At 39.6% G+C, this 10424-nt stretch overlaps 1 protein-coding gene across 1 annotated transcript in view; it reads right to left on the bottom strand.

Moving 5' to 3' along the window:
* Window positions 1-1147: 1147 nt before the first annotated feature.
* The window catches only part of YWHAE (tyrosine 3-monooxygenase/tryptophan 5-monooxygenase activation protein epsilon), a 72962-nt gene continuing 63685 nt past the window's right edge, over window positions 1148-10424 (bottom strand). Inside the window, exon 6 of the mRNA XM_030536361.1 lies at window positions 1148-2127. Coding sequence (XP_030392221.1) covers window positions 2075-2127 — 53 coding nt within the window. The 3' untranslated portion in view covers window positions 1148-2074. The remainder of the gene's footprint in view (window positions 2128-10424) is intronic.

The raw sequence follows: 10424 nt of genomic DNA, 5'->3' as shown, positions 1-10424 counted from the left end.
CTTTAAAAAATATATATATTTTACGATTTGATTCTCTGTGAAGGTGAGCAAGGTAAACTATGCTATTTATTTCCCCTTTGGCAGTTTGCCTTATCCTGCTTCAGCAGTAGGAGCAAAAATGGACTCCAATGCTCTGAAAGTGTTTCAAGTGGCTAATCCTCTCCTGTTCTCTTTTCCAATCTGCTGCCTCTTTTTCCTGCCTGAAGTGAAATCCTATGCAAACTGGGCTGCTTCTTACCCAGTGGAGCTACCCTCTTCCAACCTGCCTGGTAGGAGGGAGAAAGGGCATGCGGAGGCAATTCACTTGGCCTGGACTGAGGAAAAATTACATCCTATCTGCAGAACCACCTAAGCTCCCAACAAGGGGAGACCATGAAAAGACCCCTCCTTTTGCCTCTGGCTTTTCTCACCTTACTTCATCCTCAGAAGGTGAAGTGCAGCTGAGGGGACAATCTCACCCAGAAAAAGCAAACAGCCCTGGGACACAGCTGGTTAACATTACTGAACCACATTTTAGTTTAAAAATCTGAAATACAGTTTGGAATTTTTCTCAGAACACTGGCAGCAGAGGTATGGTTGAGCCTGCCTGCTGCTGCGACAGCAAAAAAAAAATGGAGAGAACTTCTGGAGGCAGGGCAATACCCCACAGCCAGTGACTGACAGGTCTGGTTCTGCCTCCAAGCTGCATGTAGGCTGAAGAACCCCATTGTAACAGATCTGGCAGAAACAATGAGCACTTTAACATACAGCCTGTGTTAGATACACTAATGGCTCCAGTTCTTCAGAAATGGGGACTAAGTTTCAAAAGTGATCAGCAATTTTGGGTATTCAACCACAGACACCTTAAAGGGGACCTGATTTCAAAAGGGTCAAGTTGGGCACCCAAAATCTAGTAATTTGTGAAAATCTGTCACATAGTATAGAAACAAGCTCCTTAAAAACTCAGTGAGAACTTTGCTCCTGTCTGAATTTCCTTACCAGATACTTCTGTTACTACTGTTTAAATGTAAGCTATCCTGCAAATATATATTTTTATTCCTATTACCCTTCCCGCTCCTTTGATATATTAAAATTTTCCTGCTACTTGTAATGTATGAATGTCTACTCTAGCTAAATTCTAATCCAAGTATAAAAGAGGAACTCTCAGTAATATTTGGCATTTTTTAATTTAGGTTTGTTTTATTTAAGTTTAATGTTAATTCCATGCTGTGTTTCAGTAAGAACAATACAGATTCTGTATCTGTGGCTCCAGTCAGATATCCAGTAGTACAAATTAGCTTCAAGTTACACATACTGAACAAAAGAGGTTGAGCGAGCGAAGGGGGGAATAGGGATGGGGAAGGGAAAAAAAATATTGAACACACATGCAGGCTTTTCAATGCCACCTTCAATGCTAACCTGCTTTGAGGAAAAGTAAAACGTAGGCAAGAATGAGCAGCCACGGATTGTTGAACTGTTACCAGCACCAAATTTTTCAGCAACATTTCAGCAGTTTGGAAACTTTTTTTTAACAGTAAAATCACTACAATAAACTTTCCAATGCAACCTGAAACTTCAAGCTAAACACCCAATTAAGTTTAAACACTGGTATAAAATTCAGTTTAAACAATTATAAAAAAGGAAAAATGCCATCACATGCGCCCTACAGTGCGATAACAAATCTCTCCCCTAAAAGTCTAATGGCTTTCAGATGTAATATTCACTTATAATAATAATTGTCACATCTGGCAGAAGACAATACAGTAATGCTGAAAAAATCTTTATGCAGTCCTGTTAGTGTCTTAAAGAACCTAAAAGCTGGCACCAGTAAAATCCACAGAAATTCACTCTTGCCTTTAAGAACTTTTAAACTGTGTAAAAACAAAAAAACCCAAAAACAACAAAAAAAAAAAAAAAAAAAAAAAAACCCCTCAAAAAAAATAAAATTAAAAAAAAAAGAAACCCAAGAGGGCAGGAACCTAAATTCTGAGACCCAATGTAAAAGTCAGATTTGGTGGTTCTCAGAGTGACACTGAGGGATTTGTTGGGGAGGGTGGGTGTGGTCAGAGATGGTTCTCCTGTTGGCCATGGTGTCTCACTGGTTTTCATCTTCCACATCCTGCAGCGCTTCTTTATTCTGTTCTTCACCTACAAAAGGTGTAAAAACGTAGTCAGCTGCTTCATCATTTCTATACAGGAAACCTACAAAGTTGCTAACATCTTGACATTGACTGTCTTCATGCAGTTCAAACATATATAGAACATTTATAAAACCAGTTTTAATGCAAGTCCTTCTAAGGAAAAAGTTCTGCACTCCAAGCTTGCCACGTTTTTTAAACACTGAATTATGCCACAGACTATTAGTACATGTTCCCAGCTAGGACAGAGTCATCCAAAAACCAATAAACTGACAATGAAAAGATGCACATATCAAACTAGATGCTCTCTGAAAAGGCACAGCCAAGTCAAAATTATGGAATAACTGAAAATCAACACAAACCTAGCGACGGACTACAACCATACAACAGATCAAATCGTACTTCCTTAATAACCTCACTTTTACTGTTAAAAAATGAAGAATGTTGACTTAAATGAAGAAATGGTATTTAAAAAATGAAACATCTGCCACTCATTTTGCTTAGGCCTGATCTACATTTGGAAGTTAAGTTGGCATGGCTCTCATTTAGGTGTGTGGAAAAAAATCCACCATCCCCAATCAACATAGCTACGTTGGCAAAAGCCCACGTGTAGATGCATTTCTCTGGCAAAGTGTCCTTTTGCAGATATAGCTTAGTTTGTTCAGGGAACTAGTATAAGCTATTCTGCCAAAAGAACTGTTGCCTGTAATGGCAGCATCTCCACTGGGAGAGTTTATGAGGATAGCTATACCAGGCAAGCCCTTTCTAGTGACGAGAAGGCCACCTCAATCTCAGTGCCAAGTACAGCAAAATAGAGACAATGGATTTCAGGAAGGCGGATTTTGGTAAGCTCAGAGAGCTGATAGGTAAGGTCCCATGGGAATCAAGACTGAGGGGAAAAACAACTGAGGAGAGTTGGCAGTTTTTCAAAGAGACGCTATTAAGGGCCCAAAAGCAAGCTATTCCGATGGGTAGGAAAGATAGAAAATGTGGCAAAAGACCACCTTCGCTTAACCATGAGATCTTGCATGACCTACAAAATAAAAAGGAGTCATTAAAAATGGAAACTAGGTCAGATTACAAAGGATGAATATAGGCAAACAGGCAAACAACACAGGAATGCAGGGGCAAGATTAGAAAGGCAAAGGCACAAAATGAGTTCAAACTAGCTATGGGAATAAAGGGAAACAAGAAGACTTTTTATCAATACATTAGAAGCAAGAGGAAGACCAAGGACAGGGTAGGCCCACTGCTCAGTGAGGAGGGAGAAACAGTAACAGGAAACTTGGAAATGGCAGAGATGCTTAATGACTTCTCTGTTTCGGTCTTCACTGAGAAGTCTGAAGAAATGTCTAACATAGTGAATGCTTATGGGAAGGGGGTAGGTTTAGAAGATAAAATAAAAAAAGAGCTAGTTAAAAATAACTTAGAAAATCACTAGGGCCTGATGAAATTCATCCTAGAATACTCAAGGAGTTAATAGAGGAGGTATCTGAGCCTCTAGCTATTATCTTTGGAAAGTCATGGGAGACGGGAGAGATTCCAGAAGACTGGAAAAGGGCAAATATAGTGCCCATCTATAAAAAGGGAAATAAAAACAACCCAGGAAACTACAGACCAGTTAGTTTAACTTCTGTGCCAGGGAAGATAACGGAGCAAGTAATTAAGGAAATCATCTGCAAACACTTGGAAGGTGGTAAGGTGATAGGGAATAGCCAGCATGGATTTGTAAAGAACAAATCATGTCAAACCAATCTGATAGCTTTCTTTGATAGGATAACGAGTCTTGTGGATAAGGGAGAACCGGTGGATGTGGTATACCTGGACTTTAGTAAGGCATTTGATACGGTCTTGCATGATATCCTTATCGATAAACCAGGCAAATACAATTTAGATGGGGCTACTATAAAGTGGCTGCATAACTGGTTGGATAACCGTACTCAGAGAGTAGTTATTAATGGCTCCCAATCCTGCTGGAAAGGTATAGCAAGTAGGGTTCCGCAGGGGTCTGTTTTGGGACCAGCTCTGTTCAATATCTTCATCAACGACTTAGATGTTGGCATAGAAAGTACGCTTATTAAGTTTGCAGATGATACCAAACTGGGAGGGATTGCAACTGCTTTGGAGGACAGGGTCAAAATTCAAAATGACCTGGACAAATTAAACTGGAGAAATGGTCTAAGGTAAACCGGATAAAGTTCAATAAAGACAAATGCAAAGTGCTCCACTTAGGAAGGAACAATCAGTTTCACACATACAGAATGGGAAGAGACTGTCTAGGAAGGAGTATGGCAGAAAGATCTAGGGGTCGTAGTGGACCACAAGCTAAATATGAGTCAACAGTGTGATACTGTTGCAAAAAAAGCAAACGTGATTCTGGGATGCATTAACAGGTGTGCTGTAAACAAGACATGAGAAGTCATTCTCCCACTCTACTCTGCGCTGGTTAGGCCTCAACTGGAGTATTGTGTCCAGTTCTGGGCACTGCATTTCAAGAAAGATGTGGAGAAATTGGAGAGGGTCCAGAGAAGAGCAACAAGAATGATTAAAGGTCTTGAGAACCTGACCTATGAAGGAAGGCTGAAAGAATTGGGTTTATTTAGTTTGGAAAAGAGAAGACTGAGAGGGGACATGATAGCAATTTTCAGGTATCTAAAAGGCTGTCATCAGGAGGAGGGAGAAAACTTGTTCACCTTAGCCTCCAATGATCAAACAAGAAGCAATGGGCTTAAACTGCAGCAAGGGAGATTTAGGTTGGACATTAGGAAAAAGTTCCTAACTGTCAGGGTAGTTAAACACTGGAATAAATTGCCTAGGGAGGTTGTGGTATCTCCATCTCTGGAGATATTTAAGAGTAGGTTAGATAAATGTCTATCAGGGATGGTCTAGACAGTATTTGGTCCTGCCATGAGGGCAGGGGACTGGACTCGATGACCTCTCAAGGTCCCTTCCAGTCCTAGAATCTATGAATCTATGCTACAGTCAATTTCGCAAAAGAGGTCCACTGAAGTTGCACAGTATATTAGTGTTACCAATCAAAACTGGTATGAATACAGTTTCCAACTTTGCAACTCTAATGCAGAAAAACAAGTCAAGAATCCTGGCCTTGAAGTTAAAGGTGACATTTTAGGCAGATTCTCTCTCATACTACTTCTTTGATGCCAATTAGTTTGGAGCTTTTTATCTAGGCTGCAACATGCAGTGAAAAACCAGCTTTTTCATTTGAACTGTTGCCTCAATGAGGTCTAAACTAGTTGTCCCTTCCCACTCCCCCAACTAGAAGCATGCTTGCCATCTGTCTATGCCTTTTCCTGAAATCTAATGGAACTACATAAAGTGAAAATTTCTTAACATACGTAAGCTAATGCTGCAACGTGCATGGGTCAAGTCAATTGAAGTAATTCAGGTACGTTTTTCTCTATACTACTCTTAACCACAATGAAATAGTTCTGCCTCCAGGGACAAAACATAAACAGGATTATCCATTCAAACAATTGGCTGTAAAAGCCAATCAAATCAGTCAAATTACTTTTAGCTTCCAATCAAAATGCCTGCAAAGGGCATCTCCAGGATTAGCACTAGGTACAATGTAAGGGAGATTTTGGAAGATATAATTTATGGTGAACAAAAAACCTACCTGTAGAAAAACCACCACACAATTATATGACAGATCAACTCAATTTAAAGAGCAAAACAATAGAAGACCTAACTCAGGAAGATGGTTAATATGTACAGAAGATCTGAGCATGCTCTAACAGGCACACTTAAGCAAATACTATAAAACAGACCAAAGTGAAAATACTTTTCATGCCCAAGTATTCTTAATATCTATCCAGTCCAGTTACAAAAATGTCTAGGTCTATTCAGATCAGTTACACTTGATGCCGGGTAGCGGAGACAGGTCATAAATGGGTAGAAAAGTGCTTAGCCCTGGACTGGAGTCAGATACAAGCAATTTATCAGCTGCAGGATAATAGTATGCAAAGCATTATTAGTGACAAGAGGAAAACTGAAGTTGAAAAACTTCACTGAGCCATGATGAGGACTTACAAAGTAGAGTTTTTAGGAAATGAACAGTTGGACTTTCCTTTAGGAATCTACATAGCAGGAAAGAAGGGGAAAACAAATCATATGAAAGACAAGATTACAAGCATGAAAATAAATTAACAGCTTGGATATGACACATGATTAAAAGATAGGAGATGGAGAGCTGTAGAAGCCCAGTGACAGCAAATTTGTTAAGGAACAGGGATACAGAACCTACAGAATTCAATCAGAAGTGAACAGATTTAGTTAAAGCCAAACTAGAACTACAGTTTTATTGGGTCACTGATTTACCAGATAAATTAGTAGTTATATAGTAAAATAAAGTCCTCCGTTTCATTTCTTTTTTTAAGGCATTTCTCACACGTACACAAAGAGGTGCATATACATTATGCTTTTTGTATACATCTGTACACATCAGTGCTCATATTAAATGGGTTCACAATCAACAGGGCCATATTACATTCATGGCCATGAAAAAACACATCAAGAACCGTAAAATCTGGTCTTTTTGTGCTTTTACCCTGTACTATACAGATTTTACAGTGGAGACCAGCATTTCTCAAAATTGGGAGTGCTGACCCAAAAGGAGTTGGAGTTGCAAGGTTCTTAGGGTGGCAATACCATACCATGCCACTCTTACTCCCACTACTCCTGGGGGGATTCTGCGCCAAAACATTTAAAATTCTGCACATTTTATTTGTCAAAATAATGCAATATAATCACACCAGTTTCAACTGTTTTGGTAAGTTATTTAAACTACAATACAGAAAAGAGTCACAATAACTATTCAGCATTTCCTAAAACACATGAAAGTTCCAAATACTTGCTAACTAATACTCTGCATTCCAGTTACAATCCCAGATTTTCATTTAAATCACATAACAGAACACCAAAGAGGGGAGACAAAAAAAGTAGACTGTCATTTTAAATTGCTCAGACTTTCACACATGAAAGTCATACAGTTTTGCTAATCATTCTCCTGTACCTAGCTGGGTAGTTTGGGAAGTGCTTGTTTCCGATTGTCCTGACATCTTATTGACTACTTGGTAAATATTTTATTTTGCCCTCAAAAGTCTTTTATTAAAAAATGGATAAGTAAAAATCTAACCCCATTGTGCCACTTTGGCACAGGAAAAAAGTGAGAAAGTGCATAGATCTTCCTAGCGGATTCCCTTGCTGACATTTATAAGGCTTTACATCACCATGGCAATGTAGGGGCCTTAAAACTTTTACAGATTTTATGCTCCTGGGTGAATTGACTGAGAATGGGAACAGTTAACTAACCCTAGGATAATTAATGTTACTATGCAGAAAGGCTGCTACATTTCTGCCACAGAGAATGGAGATAAATTAACCATCAACAGCAACATTAACAAGAAGTGTTGGTGGGGTTTTTTTTTCCAACACACGCTAGTTTCTTTACTGAAAATTGTTTTTAAGTTAACATGATAGTAATATTAAGTGTTTTTTTTCATTCTCAAGAAGTGACATTTTACTAGGCAGCTACATTTCTACCTGAGGAGAGACCCTTCCTCCTGCATAAGAAAAAATCCTACCCTCCTTCATGCCCCTCGAGCCGCATTATCAAGCGAGAGGCAGAGTCTCTCTCGCTTGTTGGCCAGCCCCTCCCCGAAGGTGATCAATGTCTCCCCACAGGCACGCACACCCAGACCCCCTCCCCCTGCAGTGATCTGCATCTCCGCAGCTGCTTCAGGCACGCTGGAAGAGATATGCTGCCTGGGCGGACAGGGAAGAGATGTGTGTCTCCCCTGCCGATTTCTTTTATATTTTTCTTCATGGGGGGCACAGAAATATGCGGGCCACATGAACTGAATTCTGTCAGTAGTACCCTGCGCTGCTGCCTTCAGAGCAGGGTGGCCAGAGAGTGGTGGCTGATTACTGAGGGTCCAGCTCTGCAGGCAGCACCTGGTCAGCAGCTGCTGCTCTCCAGCTCTGAAGGCAGTGCCACCGCCAGCAGCAGCACTGCAACACCTCCCCCCCCCCCAATAACCTTGAGACCCCTGCCCCCCACTCCTTTTTGGGTCAGGCCCCCTACACTTACAACACTGAAATTTCAGATTTAAATAGCTGAAATAATAACATTTACAATTTTTAAATTCATATGACTGTGAAGCTGATCAAAATGAAGTGTGAATTTGGTAGGGCCCTAACAATCAGATACTACAAGTCCAAAAAAAAAACCCAAAACCCAAAAAACCCCACCCCTGATTTTACAGAAGTTCTAAATTTAGCATAGTTACTAAAATTGTATTAATATTAGAAAAATCAAAGTCAAAGAAAGACCTTTATCAATAACAATATTTCACATTAAACTGGGCTCTAGGGGGAGGAGGGAGGCTCCATAGCTGGGCTCTGGGGAGTTGGGGGAGTGCAGGTGTCTGGGTCCAGGGGCCCTATGCAGCCCCCTCCAGAACCCCCCAACTGGAACTGGGTTGTCATGGGGATTTCTTTAACTCTCTACTCCTGGGGGAATCTTTTTTTATGCTCTGTGTGTTGACATACTTGTTAACATATTTTGAAATAAATTACCAAAATAATTGAAACTGGAGTGATTATAGTGTGTTAGTTTGACAAACAACATATGCATAATTTTGAAATGTGTGCAGAATTTAATTTTTTGGCACAGAATTCCCCCAGGAGTATCCTGTTTGAGAGTACCATTTATGTATCCCAGGATCATATTAGCTCTTTTGGTCACAGTGTCACATTCAGCTGATTATCTACCAGGACCTGCTCATCTTTTTCAGAGTCACTGCTTTCCAGGAGAGAGTCCCCTATCCTGTAAGTATGGCCTACATTCTTTGTTGTAGAACACATACATTTAGCCATGTTAAAACACACTGTTTGCTTGGTAAGCTGGGCACAAGCAATCAACTGAATCAGTGACCTGTCCTGTTCATTATTTACCACTCCCCCAAATTCTTGGATCATCTGCAAACTGTCACTGATGATTTGATGTTTGCATCTAGGTTATCAGTAAGTGTTTAATAGCCTAGGGCCAAGAACCAATGCCTGTTGGACCTCACTAAAAACATCCCTTTGATGATTCCCCATTTATAAATTACATTGAGACCTATCAGCAAGTTTTTAATCCATTTACTGTATCCAAAATTAATCTGATATTCTAGTTTTTAAACAAAATGTTGTGCAGTACCAAGTCAAACATCTTACACAAATCGAAGTCTATAATTATCCATAGCAAGCCTAATTTTCAGGAGGTGATTAATGTAACTAATATTTTTGTCCCATGCGGTTCTGAGTAGCAACCTCACATCCCAATGATATCTATTGCTCTGCTCACCAAGATGATCAAAAAAGTGAAGGTGTATTGACTGACAAGGCATGATCTCAAGCAGCATCCAGTGTGGTTGTTACTTGCCTATGGGGGAAAGTGGGGAGGGGGGCACATACTTGTAATTGTATTGTTACATATTCTAACATACTAGCTATCATCACTACAGTGTTATTTCTTTTTACAAAGATTAATCAGTTCACTAGTCAAATTCCAACTTTGTAAATATATTTTGCTGACCTGAATTTTCCCATTACTTTAGTTAGAATTGTGAGGATAATTTTTCAATAGTTTATGAGCAGACAAGTGGTTTTCAGATATCCTGTTTAATAAACACCAGGAAAGCAATGACATTAAGTTGAAAAAGAGAAAAAAAGTCAGTTGGAACATCAGGAAAAGCAAACTCTACTAGGGCATGGAGCCAAGGAAGCAGACGCCCAATAATTGATTAGGACAACGAAAAATGAAGACACTTTAATGAATAATTTGCATTGGCAGGGAGAGGAACAAAGTGACCTACTATAAATAGTTTTTCCTATCTAATTTCTATGGATTCCACTGAACACGTTTTAATGAACTTGCATTCAACTAAGCACAGCTACTTAGAATGAGACAATGCACTGGTACCTCACGGTAGAAAGGCAAACTTCAATGCATCACTGACGCTAATCCCACTTGGTTTCATCAAAGGGCAACCACCATACTAAAGGAACAATGATTTTGAGCATCTAATCAAAGGGATGACTGCATTTACCAGTAAGTGTAATATACTATCTGTACAGATAAATAAACTTGAACATGGAACTTTCTGCACCAGTTGAAATGCTGTCTAGAACAGTGGCTTTCAACCTTTTCTCATTTGCTGACTCCTAAAAAATTTCCAATGGAGATGCAGATCTCTTTGGAAAAAAGTTACAGGTTGAAAACCACTGCTCTAGAAACACATA

Source organism: Gopherus evgoodei, chromosome 17 (assembly GCF_007399415.2).
Source record: "Gopherus evgoodei ecotype Sinaloan lineage chromosome 17, rGopEvg1_v1.p, whole genome shotgun sequence".
NCBI classification, from domain to species: domain Eukaryota; kingdom Metazoa; phylum Chordata; order Testudines; family Testudinidae; genus Gopherus; species Gopherus evgoodei.
Note: the sequence above shows the minus strand (reverse complement) of the source record. Positions and strands in the feature narration are given on the sequence as shown.